This window comes from Rhagoletis zephyria, unplaced genomic scaffold, assembly GCF_001687245.7.
Source record: "Rhagoletis zephyria isolate East Lansing unplaced genomic scaffold, Rhagoletis_zephyria_1.1 Rzeph_scaffold_00414, whole genome shotgun sequence".
NCBI lineage: Eukaryota > Metazoa > Arthropoda > Insecta > Diptera > Tephritidae > Rhagoletis > Rhagoletis zephyria.
In genome coordinates this window covers 96,242-112,923 of record NW_016157498.1, presented here as the reverse complement: position 1 = coordinate 112,923, position 16,682 = coordinate 96,242, and the positions used below count along the sequence as shown (strand labels likewise).

At 31.5% G+C, this 16,682-nt stretch overlaps 2 protein-coding genes across 2 annotated transcripts in view; one reads left to right on the top strand and one right to left on the bottom strand.

Annotated features, from left to right (window-relative positions):
• The window catches only part of LOC108359576 (clumping factor B-like), an 8,410-nt gene extending 4,486 nt beyond the window's left edge, over positions 1 to 3,924 (top strand). Inside the window, exon 2 of the mRNA XM_017611502.1 lies at positions 3,443 to 3,924. Coding sequence (XP_017466991.1) covers positions 3,443 to 3,924 — 482 coding nt within the window. The remainder of the gene's footprint in view (positions 1 to 3,442) is intronic.
• chinmo (Chronologically inappropriate morphogenesis) overlaps positions 1 to 16,682 on the bottom strand; it is a 148,578-nt gene that overhangs the window by 123,114 nt on the left and 8,782 nt on the right. The gene's annotated exons all lie outside the window — the stretch shown is intronic.

The window sequence follows — 16,682 nt, the reverse complement described above, 5'->3', positions numbered from 1 at the left end:
CATATAACGGTAAATTTAAGAAATGCTTGAAACTTCAATATTTCGAAATTGAAGGACGCTAATTTACTCAAAATTGATACACCTCGGCTTACCATCTAGCGGAAGGTTTCGGAAGGGTGAAAAAACATATATTTAATACTTGCGCCGGGTATTTAATGTTCGGCTCCGCCCGAACTTAGACTTTCTTACTTGTTTTTTTTTGCCTTTTATGAATTCTGAAGTGTAGCACAAATAGCTTATCACAAAAAAAATATCGAACTAAACAAAAACTATTTATAAAAAAATTTAGTACATTTTACTAACAAAAAAAAATGGAAAACAATATATCTATGTAGCTTTGAAGGTTTTTTTTACGTTAGTAGACGTAAATGTGCTGATAAGGCATTTTACTATCACTTCTAATATCGTATAATTTGATAACAGCTCATGTATGTATGTATGTATGTATATACATTAGTATTAGGGTGGTTTTTAAAAATATCAGCATCAATTAAGTTTATTTGGGGCACCCCTTTATTTTGTGCTACGTACAAAATAAAGACATTCACGAAAATTTCAAAATTAAAAAAATAAATAAATTAGGGGTCGCAAAAAGGGTTTGAAAAAATTTATTTTTTTTAACCTAAAAATTATGTATTATAGAGTTGAGATCTGATTAATTTACCATATTATTGAAACTTATATTCACATAAATTCATAAATCTCGTTATAGTCGAGTTATGCCTGGCCAAAGAAAATTTTGTCGGATTTTCGTAATTGAAAAAAAAAATTAAACACTGGTAGCGACCCCTAAAGAACTATTTTTTTTTTAATTTTGACATTTTTTGTAGATGCCTTTATTTTGTACATAGATATTTTTAAGGAACACCCTAATGCATATATATGCATGTATTATGTAGGTATGAATAGCTAAGTATATATGCATATGTATATACACACAACTTCAAATTACAATCAAAATATGAGAAAAATTACTTTTTAATAATACCTAATTAAAAGCATACGAGTACGATTTGATTGCACGAAGAAATCTTCAGCAGCTTTAGCTATGTACATACATCCAAAGCAATGCCAAGTTCAGAGATGGAAATAAAATGTAGTTGTGTAATCGGAAGTTGTTGTTTTGGTTTAGCTAATTACGGTGGTTACACGCTGCGTTTCCGACATAACTATGTAGGTAGTTCGTTGCATATCTTGTAAAACAAAGAAAAGCATCGTCTTCTCAAGAATATCTTGGTTTTTGAATAAGTAGGTATGTGTGTTTGCTATAATGCTTTGTCACTCTGTACATGGAGATCTACATATGTATGTACATAAATATTAACGCGGTCACAACTTTAAATGTGGATAGAATTAGTCAAACGAAAAAATTTTGTTTTCCTTTATTTTCTATTTCCTTTTGTTTTCTTTCGCATATAAGGTAATAAGTGGTAGTAGGAAAGTTTTTAGTACCTTGCAGAAACGGTGATGTACAGTCACAGTTTTTGAAGACCTAGAAAGCTAACACTAATGTACCTTGGATTTGATTAGATTTATAGCATGTAACTGACAGTTGTTCAAATAAACTACTCCGGTCAATTTGAATACGCCACTAGGCCGCAGTTTGCCAATCCATCAGCCAGCCAGCTCGTCAAGAGATCTCTCCATTGTTTCTTTATAGGAAAGCTAAAGGCATACTTTTTTCAATAGAAAACCAAAACTTTTCTCGTTCTGTGCCCGAAACTCCCTACGTCTTCTAGCGGCAAAACGAAAAATTCATCAAACCATTAAGAGCCACTTCAGGGCACCATGCTGTAGCAGAATACGCGATGATCAGTCTGAGTACGCACCACAGCTGGTCTCAGACTCCAAGCCCTACTAAAGGTTATATGACATCTCCCGATCAGTCCTTGTGTTGTATTCAGCTCTACATCGGTTTTCCACGCCAGCTTTCAATTTAGATATTTTACTTCCGCTGAAAAACTTAAGGAGTTTTCGTTTCTACAAAATGTGTTCTTTTTTCCTGCCCTGGGGAGGTATTTTTTTTTTATGAAAACGAAAAATCAATCAGAATTACGCCTTCAAGAACCGGGAGTTTAACAAGACTTGAAACGTGTAAAATTCATCAATCTTATTCAAAATTATTTGGACTTAGACAGAGCTCGCTGAGAGCGTATTGAACAACGGGGAACCAGTCCAATCAACAAAAATCACAAGAGGAGCGAGAGGTCACTGCTCTGTGAACAATCTCTCCCAAAATTTGCCATGGTATTTACAAATCTAAGTACCTCGAAAGATAGAGTTTTTTGGGGAGTTGGTTAAGTTTTGAAGCAAGAGCGTGCTTACGAACATAGGAATGTAGTCTTGTTCGGCATTAAACACAAAAAATGTTTTAAAAAAGTTTTTATTTTTTTTAGCCTCGTAAGTAGTTACAACTATAAGTTTGATTTGCTCTAGGAATTAAATGGCAAAACTTCTAATAAAAAAGGTTGGACATAAAAAATAAAAGTGTCGTTACGTTCAAACAATAGTAATTTTTTAAATGGCACCAACTTTTTGTCATTTTATTTATTTTTGTTATTCTAATTTTTTTTTTGTTTATATTTTTATTTATCTTAGCTTGACTTTCAACTTTTAAAAATTTAAATAGAAAATTCAAAATATTTTCACCACAAACCGATCCAAACCAATGCACTGTTCCAAAACTTGTAAACAGTTATTTAGTAGCTCACAGTTCTGTGGTGGGATAACACCCCACCACATCTTTGTAAAGATAACCCCGATATTGCCTGCATTAGCGACGGACACTCATTATTTGTATGCAACACACGACATGCACACAACAACATGCGACACGCATCGCTTGTGGCAGCTACTACCGCCGCCACTTTGGGCTTGCAGCTATATACATACATACATAGCTTAAATGCATATTCATCACGTTGTGTTACCATTACTGGTTACAAATTTTGGCTTTGTTTAAGAAATGAATGGAACAGAAAGAAAGAGAAGGCGGTGCTGGCGAGTGAACTAATTGGAGTGAATATTCTCGTAAGCGTAACAAAGCAGCGTTAAGCAGAAAAAAGGAAAATTTTTTTTTGTTTTCGTGTGATAAGCAACTCTTTTAAATCTTCTGCGGCTATGAAAGCAACTTTTTTTGTTGTCGGTTTTAACTTTTTTCATTTTCTACCTTTTTTCTTCGATTACATGCGGTGTACTCCGCCAACTGCAATGATCGTATGTCGTGATGCAAGCGCCGTATTTGACATCGTAATTAACGGTAGTTTGTGTATGACGGTGGTTGCTTGAGAAATTCATTCATTGCTTGGTTTATTTCTGCTTCGTATCCCCCAACCTATACATATATGTGACGCACCAATGATGTTATCTTTAATGTTGCCGTGTTTTGGTTTTCCCTATCAAAATTGGTAGGAATTTTTCCTCTTGGTAGTTTGATATAAAGGTAAAGATAAAGATATAGATATAGATAAAGATAAAGATACAGATACAGATATAGATAAAGATACAGATACAGATACAGATACAGATACAGATACAGATACAGATACAGATACAGATACAGATACAGATACAGATACAGACACAGATACAGATACAGATACAGATGCAGATACAGATGCAGATACAGATACAGATACAGATACAGATATAGATGCAGATGCAGATACAGATACAGATACAGATACAGATACAGATACAGATAAAGATATAGATAAAGATACAGATACAGATACAGATACAGATACAGATACAGATACAGATACAGATACAGATACAGATACAGATACAGATACAGATACAGATACAGATACAGATACAGATGAGATACAATTTTGTATGAGAACAACTCTCGAATTTATGCAGCTGCGCCATCCGTCCAACTGCAGCTCCTATAAACTGTCGCTGCGATGGCCTTCATCCTAGTCGCTTGCAATTGACATTTTCCTAACAGCAGTTTTCAGCAGAAAAATTGAGAACTTTTGACATTCACTTAATTAAGTATTTTTTCCGCCAGCAAAAAAATACAGACTTTTTTCTGTACTTTTTAACCAATTTCAGCGTCATAGCTACATAAGTGCACTTCAGAGTGGCGCAAGCACGCGAAGAATACAATTTAATTTCATGGTTTACTTAGGCGTTTGGGGTGCAGAGAAGATGCTTTTTGCCAATTCTCCATACCAGTGGTTTGGTTGTTGCTTACTTTGTTTTAGCTTTAACCCTTTAAGAGGTTATGAAAACGAAGTGCTCAGAGCACATGCAGCCATGCGCGTCTCAGCAAATACACGAAGGAAGGGGAAAGAGTGTGGAAAAAGTGTGGAGTGTGGGGTAAAATGGCTAATTCCAGAGCGAGTTGCTCCATATGTTCATCGCTTGCACTTGATATGCAAAACGCTCGTTATTGAAGGTAAGCGCGCGTGCAGCAGAGGCCACAATAACCAAGCAGTAAAAGCAACAATGTCTTCAATTGATTGTGTTTCCCTTCAATTTGTGTTGCAAGAAAGTTTCACCCTCTTAGTACTGGTACATATACATGTATGTACATAAATAGGTCTTCGTGAATGTGACAGTTTTTTTTTCAATTTCATTTTCCCACATGTGACTTCTTTTGTCGCGCATTTGGCCGCGCTCGTGCATGCAATTTTTTTTCTCGCTTTTTTTTCATTGACTTGATTGTTGCTATTTTACGTACACTTGACTTTTCAAGTGCACACTGAAGGCTCTTATGGAGGATATTTAAGCCTTTTTATTTGTTTTGATTATGATTCATACTTACATACACATAAACTTTGTTTGTTCGAGTATTATGCGCATATTTTGGCTGTCTTTTGTTTACAAATTTCTTCTCTTAAAATTAAAATCTTCTTTTAGGTTGGAGTTTTGCCTAAATTTTGTTAGGATTATTCTTGCTTTAACTCACTCTCTTTTTTTGTTTGAAGCACGCGTGACATTTGCTTAACATACTTATGTACATACTTACTCGTACATTTCTGCAACCCTGTATATACATATGTTTATTCATATTTCCATAAGCTCTTGGCTCACTTGATATTTCTTTTCAATTACATGCTAATGAAGTGGCTACACTTGATCAGCTCCCTCTCTGTGCATTGAAAATCCACTCAACGAAATCGAATTGAAGACGTTTTGAAGTGCCGTTTGGCAGTTCTTCGTTGAGAGTTTTATATGAATGAAACAGGTTTTGTTTAGCTTTTGAAAAGGAACATTTTTTGAATGAAGAGCAATTCCTTGTTTAGCTAAATATGCCTTTATCCTTATTCTTGTTAACCCTATGGTAAAACATGCGATAATGGAGACTGGGAGGAGTGTAGTTTTTGGCTCAGGTAGCTCCTATTCATGGATCAGTCGAAGTTCAACGAAAAGGTAGTTGAAGGATCTTGAAAATCATATATCGATGTTCTTGTCTCGTTCAGACATTTTTTTTTTGTTCCAAAGTTCAATGACGTCAAGTAGTAGTTACCGACCAGATCAAAGTTCGTATTCCGCTAGCGTACCACCCTAATGTCAGTAGATTGAAACTTACCAAAAACTATTAAACTATTGCTAGGGAACTATTTCGCTTATTCCAGTAGAACTATTTATTTATTTTTTTTGTATTGACGACTGTAGGTGTCACCGATGCCTAGGTTCGGCTAAAAAAAAAATTAAAATTTTATTTTCGATATTGCTCTACAAAAATACTTTAAAGGCGGTACGGCCTAATGTTCATACATACATATGTATGACTATAATAAGTATAAATTATGTAATTGGCAACAAAAATGCAAAAATATTTATAATCTAATCAAAATTCTTTATATTCACAACTAGACTTTGTAATGATCTCAAAATCGCCCAAAGAATATTTTAATTAATGCATATACATACACATATGAATGTACGAATCTTAATTGCTTTGCTGCTGAAAAAGTGCGTGTCTGCCGAGTTCACGATCAACGAAAACGAACCATGAAAAAAATCGACCATACGACAACTTACGAACGAAAATTGAATGCAAGAGAACACCGTTCGTACGCACCAGCCATCGCAATCGCCAACACAAAAATTCAGCACCAAATAGAATGCTAATGTAGCGCAGCAAAAAGCTCTATCGCGTGGCTGTTAGAAAAAGCTCTGCGATCGCATAAATGGCCAATAGTCTAAAGTTGGCAAAGAGAATCAGCAGCTAGTTGACGGGCTGGCGATGTGACAGCTAGGCTGGCTAGTTGAGTAGTCAATTAGTACTCGCATATGTTTGTTGTTGTTGTTGTTGTTGCCCTACGCACATACGGAAAAGGGAGCGTGCCCCGCCATACCGCTTAACGTCTACTTCTATTAAATAGTATATATATTTCCTATGTATGCTTAAGATGGCACACAGAAATGCAAATGTATTTATAGTAAGTACTTATATACATACTTATGTATGCTGCCAAATACATACATACTCTTGTATATACTAGTACTTAACGCATCAACTAGCACATGCGTCGTCGTCGTATACGCAATATTTTTGAAAAGCATTTTGGCTTTTTCAATGCTTTTTGCATTATTCGCTGATTTGTGGCTGCGCTTAAGTACACACGCTAAGACACAAAAGTCAACATTTGTACATAAATATACATAGGTGCATATGTATTCAGCTGGCTAGCCATTTGACAGCTCCCAATCAGCGTTGCCGCGAGCTTGAAAACAAAAAGTATCAGTTGTCAAGCAGAAAAAGTATCAAAACGTACCAAAAGCAAATGCAACTGTTATTGTTTAATCTTTTATTTGAAAAAGAAATAATAAATAAAATTTTGAAATTTAATCCATAGTTATAAAAAAAATTAAGTATTACTTGCTTTAAGAAAAACAGAGAATATTTTATTTATTTGCATAACGAAAAACAAACTTATGGGGCTCCTCAACCACATACAAAATCATTGCGCAACCCCAGATTTATACAAGTCAATATTGTGGAAATTACTGCACAATAAAATTGCACAAAACTTATTTTGGAGAAACATTGATCAAGTAAATATGTGCAAGATATGTGAGTTTGCGTTGTATATTTTTATAGTTTCAGCTTTAAAACGCAAAAAAAGGATTATATATTTAAAAAAAAATTATTTTTTTCTACGTCTTTATCCATATTTTGCAGAACGATCTAAACGCCAAAATAGAAAAACTTGACAAAAAATTGCGCAACACAAATTATTGTACAATAATACAAGCATGAGCCAAATATCAAAATGATTTTAATTTTAGCGCAATAACTACAATTTAGTACAAACAACCCCATACACCACACAAAGGACCGACGCAGGCCCGATATTGCGCAATGTTTTTGAGTGGTTCAGGGGCTCTATAACAGCGGTGTGTGCAAAGAAATTCCACGCTGTATTTCCCTTATAAGAGTTACCAAATCAAACTTATAAATATATACAAATAAAATTTTAAGACTTAAAATAACAAGAAAAAAATTATTTGCCTTTAAACTAGTAATATTATTCATAGTTTTCAAAAATTAATTTCTGCCAACCAAAAGTATCAAAATGCCCCATTTGTGAACAAAAAAGTATCAAATCTTAAAATTTAGAAAAAAAGTACCAAAAATTATACAATTGTATCAAAACGGCAACGCTGCTTCCAACTAGTTTCTTTCTCGTACATACATATTTACATTGCATATTCGTGTAAGAGAAGCGAACATTTAACACGCGCACCAATACCAATGCATTTTACGCACTTTGCTCAACTTGGCGCTCAACTTGTGGGGCATTGGAGGGCTATCGAGGGCCGGTGGCTGCAAATAACCTTGTAGCTGTGCAGCTGTTGCTACGCACTTTGGCTACACGCTGCTAGCTGATGCTACTCGCATGACAATTTTTAAACTATATACATACATAATGCAATAACAACAAAAACACAACATATACATATGCACACACGTACATACATATGTAGTTTCCAAAGTGACATTTAGCTGAGTTTTATAAGGCGGTCTTGGAGCAAAAGAAAATTTGAATAAAAAGAATTTGAATTGAAAAAATAAAAAATGCGAACAAATAAAATGAAATAATTATAAAAGTAAAATAAGAAAAAATTAATTAAAAAAAAAAATAAATACGAAAAACAGATAAAAAAAATTAAATACGAAAAATAGATTTAAAAAATTATAATTAAATGACGTGAAATAAAGAAATAACACTGATCAATTAAAAACCAAACTAAATAACTCGAATTAAAATAGTATGAACGAAATAAAAATTAAATAAATGAAATAAAATAAATAAAAAATTAAATTAAATTAAAATACAAAATTAAATTAATTATATTAAGAATAAAATAAAACCAATATAAAAAAACTAATAATAAAATAAAATAAAATAAGAAGTAATATAGCACCGTGTGCTTCTCTTAAAAAAAAATAATAATAACTAAGAAACAATGAATGTAAAATTGGAAAATTTAAAAACAAAGAAAAATAAATCAAATAAAATGAAATGAAAAAATAAAATAACAAAAAATTATGAAAATTATGAAATGAAACTCTATCAGATTGAAATGAATTCAGTTTAATTAAATTAAATTAAATGAATAGTACAGAAAATTAATAAAATTGAGGACGAAAAAATAAATAAAATAAATTTCATTAAAATAAAACAAGAAAAAATAATAAAAAAAAAATAAATTAAAAGAAATTAAATTAAATAAATGAAAAATGAAGTAAATAAAATTTAATTTATATACATAAATATGTATCTAAATGTAAAATGAAAAAATATAAATAAATTACATTAAAATAAATTAGCCCTAAGAAAATGCTTCTCAATAAACCCAGTGTAGTCCATTATCGTCCCATTCATTAAGATAAGAAAGATATATCTGATCAAAATTGGGGAGTAACGGAGATACGAGTTCTCACAGAAGGTCAAATATCTAGCGGCGACATTAAATAAATTACTCAATTCGAACCTCCCATAACGGTTACCAATAAAGCTGCATAGGCATCTTATGCTTGCCAACTGTTAACATGGTGAAAGGGCTAACATGAAGCCCAACGCAACCCTCTATAATCCTTAGCCAGCCTGTGGTTCATTCAAGGAAAAAACATGGCAAAGCATCTAAGGTGGGAGGACTCTGAGGTAGCAGCCAACTAGCGTATGTCAAATGGTAAAAAGCAATCCAAGAGTTTTGCACATAACCTTTCGTGGAGTCTCCGAAACGACAGCTTCATCTTCGCTGGATAACTGAGAGGAAACTGCAATCAAAAGTGCCGAAAAATACTTAAGTAGTTTTAATTCGTACTAAAGAAATTTTATTTGAGAGGAGTAACTGTACAAGAATGCTAAAGAATATTTTTAATTTGTAATAAACACAATTTAAACGCAATACCAACGTTTTTTATTCATAAAAAAAAATTGCAACAACTGAAATTCTTAATGTTTACACCAGCCTACAAAAATCGGTTCAATTGCTCTCAGTTTAGCACCAAAAAAAAAAAAAAAAAACAACTGAACTTTGCAACCGAATCAAAATTGCCCAAAAATGGTGCTGCCCGTATAGAAACCGAAAAAAAATGCATGAAAGTCGAGAAATATGGAAATATCAGTATCTGAACGTTTTTTTTTTTATTGCGTGTAATAACAGCAACAACAACAACAAACACAATACATACATAAGTACATAGCACTATTCAAATAACAATTTACGCATATCTCGGCGATAACGTCAGCGCAGCACTTGAGCGCAACGGCGAGCGCAATAAATGACGCGATCGGACGACTGGGGGAGGGTAGCGAGAAAGGAGGTGCGCAGTACGCAACACATCAACACTTACGCACTTTTTCAAGCTACACACAAATTTATGTGCATAAAAAATTTGTATACATACTGCCTTTGCCTTGGCGGTCTACCCTTTGTCAGGCAGGTCGGCAGAGGAAGTAATATGAAATCAAGTTGTAATCAAGCTTGCGAAGCGATAAAGAATTGCAGAATAGCGAACACGAGCAGCACTAAAAGCTTCTCTCATCGCGCGCACACACAGCAATGAATTTGTGGCCAAGCGTATACGCAATGCGTGAGTGCAGAAAACCAACGACAACAAAAGCAACAACAAAAGCAGAAGTATTAGCAAGGGAATTGGAAAAGCAATGAAGTACAGAATTTCTGAAATTCACAAAAATTCAATAAAAAGCAACGGATAAGAAGAGGAAGCAAATAAGCGAAAATCTGCACACAAGGAATAACTACTCATAGATGGCATGTGTATTAGGGTGATCCGTAAAAAAATCAACCTCTAAATTTTATATTGGACACCCCTTTATTTTTTTCAATATTTAAAAAAAAATTTTAGGAGTTTGAAAAAGTTAAATTTTCTTTTAATCACAAAATTTTTACAAAATTTTGACTTGAAGTATGGAAAAATTTCACATATATATTAGTTGCGTTCCTTATCTACCAGAAATAGTCAAAAAAAGTCCGAAGTAGTCAGATTTAGTCCAAAAAGTGTTCCTTCAACTCGAAAATGGCAGCAAAAATGAGAGAGCAACACTCAGTGAGAGGGACTCTCTTCAGTCGGAAGTAGTCAGATTTAGTCAGAAGAATTTTTGCTGGCAAAATCTTGAAGAGTGTCAAACTCAACTGAATTTAAATTAACGGAAATTAAAGAATACGCAAAAGGTGAGAATAATCTAAAAAGTAAGAAAAGTGAATTGAAATTGGAAGGCCGAAAAAAAATTATTGATATAGTAAGTGTTTATTGTGCTTGTGTGAATGTGTTTTGTACATACATTTCTATTCTTATTTGACGTTAGTTTTGTTGTTGCCATTCTTTGGACTAAAAATTTGGTTGTTTGCGTTCTCTTACTTTTTCCTGTTATTCTCTTTTAGTGAGCGCGCATTTTGCTAACGCTCTGGCATTTTGACACTTTTCAGATTTTAGTCCAAAAAGATAAGGAATGAACCTATTATTGAAACTTTTTCATATAAATTTATAAAATCGCTGAGTCAAAATTTTGTAAAATTTTTGCGATTAAAAAAATTAATTTTTTTCAAACGCTGCTAGCGACTTCTAACTGAAGTTTTCGCGGATGTTTTTATTTTGTACAAAAATAACAAAATAATGTTGTTATTTTAAGGACCGGCCTAATGTGTAGGTACATAAGTATGTACACATATGTGTGTTTATTTTACAATTAATGCTTTTGTTGTTGCTTAATTATTCTTAACGCGTGTTGTTCTTGTACAACTATTGTTGATTTTTTTTTTTTTTTTAGTAAGCAGTCGCATTTGCTTATTTACAATTCTAATACCACTTGAGAAAAAAAAAACCTTGAGCTCGCACAATAAAATTAATAGTGTGCGTATAAAAAGTGCGTACCTACACATACGCACTAAATATATAACCGTATGTATTATATTTAGATTCCATGTGTGGCCAAATACATATGTACATACATACATATGTACATATATACAAACGCTCGCAGCGAGGTTTTTAGATGTCTGGCTGGCAATCGACAGACCAAAAGCTTCCACTTGTTCATACTTCTATATTGCTGCTAGATTGCTTCATTATTGTTGTTGGCTTCCAAGGCAGCAAACAATTACCGACTATTCTATATAAATTATGAAAACTCACGTTTTATTGTAAGATTTTTTGTTATTTTTATTGTGGCAGATTCTTTTATTGCCAAATGATAAGTTTAGAAACAACAAATTTTACATAAAAATTATCACGTTTTATACGTTTATAACAAAGGCACAAAGTTGCATACAGTGGTGGGGAAAAAATGGGCACGCAATATTTAAACCAGTTTTGGCTATTTTTCTCCTGTTTATTTCATTTTGAAAGTGGGGTGTGGGAGAGTTTGAAATTTTGTCTTACATGGTTTTTGTTAGATAGTCCCTATTTGGTTGCCCGCCACCGTATGTATGTATGTACTGCTTTTGCTAAATTTTTAAGCACTAGTTCTAAATCAGTTACTTTAGGTGTGGACTGTGATTAATTGCATTCAGTTGTTTGTAAAAAGTGTGTTTGTTTCAAGTTTTCTCTGGTACACATGGTAACTTTTTTTTCCTGTCAACAATTTTTCACTAAAACTTGAATCAAAGCTTTGTATGGCTTCTGCAATGAAAAGAAAATTGCATTTCATTCAACTAGAGGCATCAAAAAATCAAAACATTTTACCATTTCCTGCTACAAATCGGAAAATTTACACTAAAACACTCCAAAGTCAACCATACATAGAAACATATATATGTATGTATGTATGTATGTATGTATGCNACCGAAATTTGACGACAGTCTTTGACATGCACTGCGGTATCGACATTTGGTCAGTTTTTAAAATGTAATGAAAACGCATTTGACATCAAATGAACAGCTGTCAGATGAAGGCAGTTTTTGATGTCAGTGATTTTGACCTAATGAAAACCAGCCTTAGGCTATTCTCCTCCCAAAAATATGTATCTACACGTCTGCAATTTTGCGTGCGCGTAGCAGCAACAACAACAAAGCTTTTGCTAGCTTAGAAATGCTTTTGTATGCAGCGATTTGTACATAAGTATATGTTTTCTTGTAAGTATGTATGTATATAACCACATTTATGTATAGTCAAAAATGTGTGTAGTTTTCTATGCTATGCGCTAGTGAATTTTTGCTGTTTTACGCACAAAATCGAAGCGAAAAGTACGAAAAATGGAAAAAAGGGTACAAGTTTGGGCGAGGCTGGAAGTAGTTTTTATTTATTTTTCCGTTAAACTTTTTGATTTTTGTGTAAATTTAAGGGGAAGGAACTGCCATTTATTTAGTTTTCTATTTTTTTATATAACTTTTAACTTATTTTATTTAATTTTGTTTATTTTTCTTCTTTTAATTTATTTGTTTTTTAATTTCCAAATACATACTATTTTTAATAAAATTTTTATTTAATTTTATTAATTAAATTTTTACTATATATACTCGTATATATCGTTTTCTTTTTGAATTTTTAATACTTTTTAAATTTATTATTATTTAATTTTATTTCGCTCATTCTATCAACCTCGTTTTTTCTATAATTCTGATATATTTTAATAAAATTTTTATCTAATGTAATTTTTAATACTTATTTAATTTATTTATTTTCATTGCATTTTGTATCGTTTTATTTTATTTTATTTTTCAATTTGTATTTGTTTTCAATTTCATTTTTTATCTTCCTTTTTTATTTATAATTATGTTTTTTTTATTTCCTTTCATTTATTTGTATACATTTCATTACAGACAATTTTTTATGCTTTAATTATAATAAAATTTTTATTCCATTTATTGTTTAATATTTATTTAGTTAATTATTATTGTCAAGTTAGTTCCTTTGATTTCATATATATTTTTTCATTTATTTTTATTTTTTAATTTTTATTATTTTTTATAAAATCTTTTTTTTAATCCTATCTTAAATAAAATATACTGTGTTAGCGCTAATCTATTATAATTATCTCAACTTTTATTGAATTCCGTTTTATTTTCAGGTATTTTTTTCAAAATATTTTATTTAGTCTTCTTTTTTTAATAATTTGTATCTTATTTCTTTTTCTGTTTTATTTAACAATTTTAACTTATTTATTTATTTGTTATTTGTTTGTTTTTTTTTTTTGATCTGCCTTATCGCTTATTTTTTGTTGTATTTTATTTCATAACTTTTTTTAATTTAATTCAATTTTATTTTATTTTACTATTACTTATATAGTTTGATCTACTTTATATTAAAGTTTTAATTTTGCTTATTTAATTTTCAAATTTGTATATTCTTTATCTCTCTTTGTCTCAATTTGTTTAACTATCTTTCCTTTTGTAAGCTATTTTATTTAAATTGTTTTAAAATTTATTATATTTTAATTAAAATTTTTTATTTTTCTTTTTCTTTCGTTTGATTTTTTATTTCTTTATTGAAAATTTGTTGATTTATTTTTAAGTTACATATTTTTAATTTTTTTTTATTTATGTATTTTTTATTTATGAGCTATTTTTTATTTTATTCAAGATTTTGAATTTTTTTAAATTTGTTATTATTTATAACTAAATTTTTTTTATTTATTTTTAGTTTTATTTTATTTTCTTTTATTTTGTTATTGAAAATTGTTGAATTCTTAATGTTTTTATTTAAGTTTTTTAAATTTTTTTTATTTTTCTATATTTTTATTTTTTTATTTGGTTTAAACTTTGCTTATTCCATTAAAATATTTTACATATATTACTTAGTTTTTTTTACCTTTTGTGTTATAGTTTTTTTTTTTTGGTTCACTCGACGTTATTTTATTTCTTTTCACATTTTATTATTTCCATATTATACATTTTTTTTATTTATTTTTTTCCTTTCACTATTTTCTTGACAGTAAAATGACTAAACATCGCACTGAATTCTAACATTATTTCTGTAATCTACAAGTTTCTTTTTTTTAGCTCAATGTAAAAGTTAGCTTTTTCGCTCTATTTCTATGTATAGTTTTCAGCGATTCAGCCAACCGGACGCATAGCGAATACATATGCAAAAATCTGCATCATACACACGCATAACCACACACAGTGATTAATGAATTGTTTTTTTTCTTTTCATTTGCATATACGCATGTGCATAAATAAACGCATATGTACATATTTTAATTGTATAGTACGAGTATGTACATAAGTATGTATAGATGTATGTACATGCCGATAGACGAGTGCAAATGTATGTATGTTTATTATACATATGAACATTTGTACATTCATACAAGTTGCTAAAGCTTCTAAATATGTACGTATGAACTCACACATGTATGTACGTATGGGCGTGCGTGTTAGTTTTATGATGCTCGTCCATACATACAAATGTACATACATATGTGTGCCTTTGCACAAATAGAAACGCATTTCATAGTCGATTTAGTTAGAAGAAAAAGCTTAGCAGCAGCGTTAGAACTTCACTTCGTAGTGGACTCGCTACGATTATTGACGAAATTTAGAAATTTACTATGCTACTCCGCTTTACCAACGATCTACTTCGGTTTTCTTTCCCAAATAATGATGGGCACTTATTGCAGTATCTGCACTGAAAAAAAATTGTCTTAGGACCGTTCCTTCAAGTAGCTTTTAATTTAATTTAATGTGGCCTTCAAACACATTTTTCGCTAAAAAAGACTAGGTACACTTTTTTTTTAAATAGAAGAGTCAAAGGGTGATTGGTTTCCAATTACACTGGACCTATGTAATTTTTTAGCTTTTGAAATTTTTTAAAAAAACAGATTTATAAGGCCATGAAATAGTATTCACATATAGATCGAATTTCTACTCAGTTTTGTTCTCTCACGTGATTTTTTTGAGATATTGGCCTACTAAGTTTTTGATTTTTATTGACTTAGAAGGTATATCTTTGTCATCAATCACATCTTACTTTTAATTTTTGGCGCTTAATTTGTTCAAGGACTCCCTGAAATTATACGACGAATAATATTTTTGAGCCCTTCAGGGGTCCTATTTTCAAAAAAAAAAAATTAACTAACGTTCACCAAACAAAAAAAAAAACAAGAGCTTAGAATGTTATATAAGAAATATGGAAAATTACTACGTTCCTATTATTTTATAGACGGTTATGCATTATATTATTTTTTCAACTAAAAAAAAAAACTTATGACGAACCAATGAAACATGAAAAATATCTACTACGGAATCTTATTTTCTGCTACGTTTTTTCACTTCATTTACTCCGATTTAGCGATTTAGCTTGGCGTGGTTCCAACCCTGCTTAGCAGCGGCAGTCCCATGCGATGCGGCGTCAATGGTGCGATTCAGCGGAGCAGCACAAACAACTACATACACGTACACAAAAGCGTTTGTAGAGGAATATGTTAGCATAGAAGCTGCCAGTTGCAGCATTTCGGCAAAAGGGGGTTTGCATACAAATTTTGCTATACCCAAATGTACATATTTGAAGTCTTTTGTCATTACAAAAAGTATTAGAAAACTTATAGGTCCGCACTCAATCGGTGTAGCAGAAGTATAAGTATCTCTTTAGATTTTACACCTCCTCCATAAGTTTAACAATCGTACTAAACTCCGAAACCTGTTGCGAGTCACCTTAAAACCAGGACCTTATTCTGGTAAAACCACATAGAGCACAAGGAAATGGTAAAATTTAAATTTTTTCTTGCGATATCGTTCGTTCCTGTCCAATACCTGATACTTTATGAGCAGAAGTCCACGAAGATACTCAAATACCGAAATTAAAAACCTAAGCTGAAAGATTTCCGCATTTTTGACGCTTTAAGGCCTAGAAACTTCGATGAGTGTGCAAGAGGCATAAAGCCCGTAAAACCCCTCCACTCACAGTACAAGTACATGCAGTTACCTATGCACATACATATGTAGTATGTGTGTTGCATGACTCAACAGTTGTATTGCCTCCATTGTAGTTAGTTAGCTATTGATGTTTGTTTGCTTTCTGTGCTATTTTGTGCTGCATATGCGATGTGAAGCATTTGTTGCACATGAATTGTGCAAATATTGAAGAGACACAAAATGAAAGTTTTGCTGTTTGTTTTCTCTTGTTTTTTCTTTTCTTCTTTTAATTAACATTTTTGAATTTCTGTTTGCAGATTCCGCTTTTTTGTTTAATTTATTATATTGTGTGTGTATATACTAGTACTCGTATGTATTCTCTCAACCACGTTTCTAA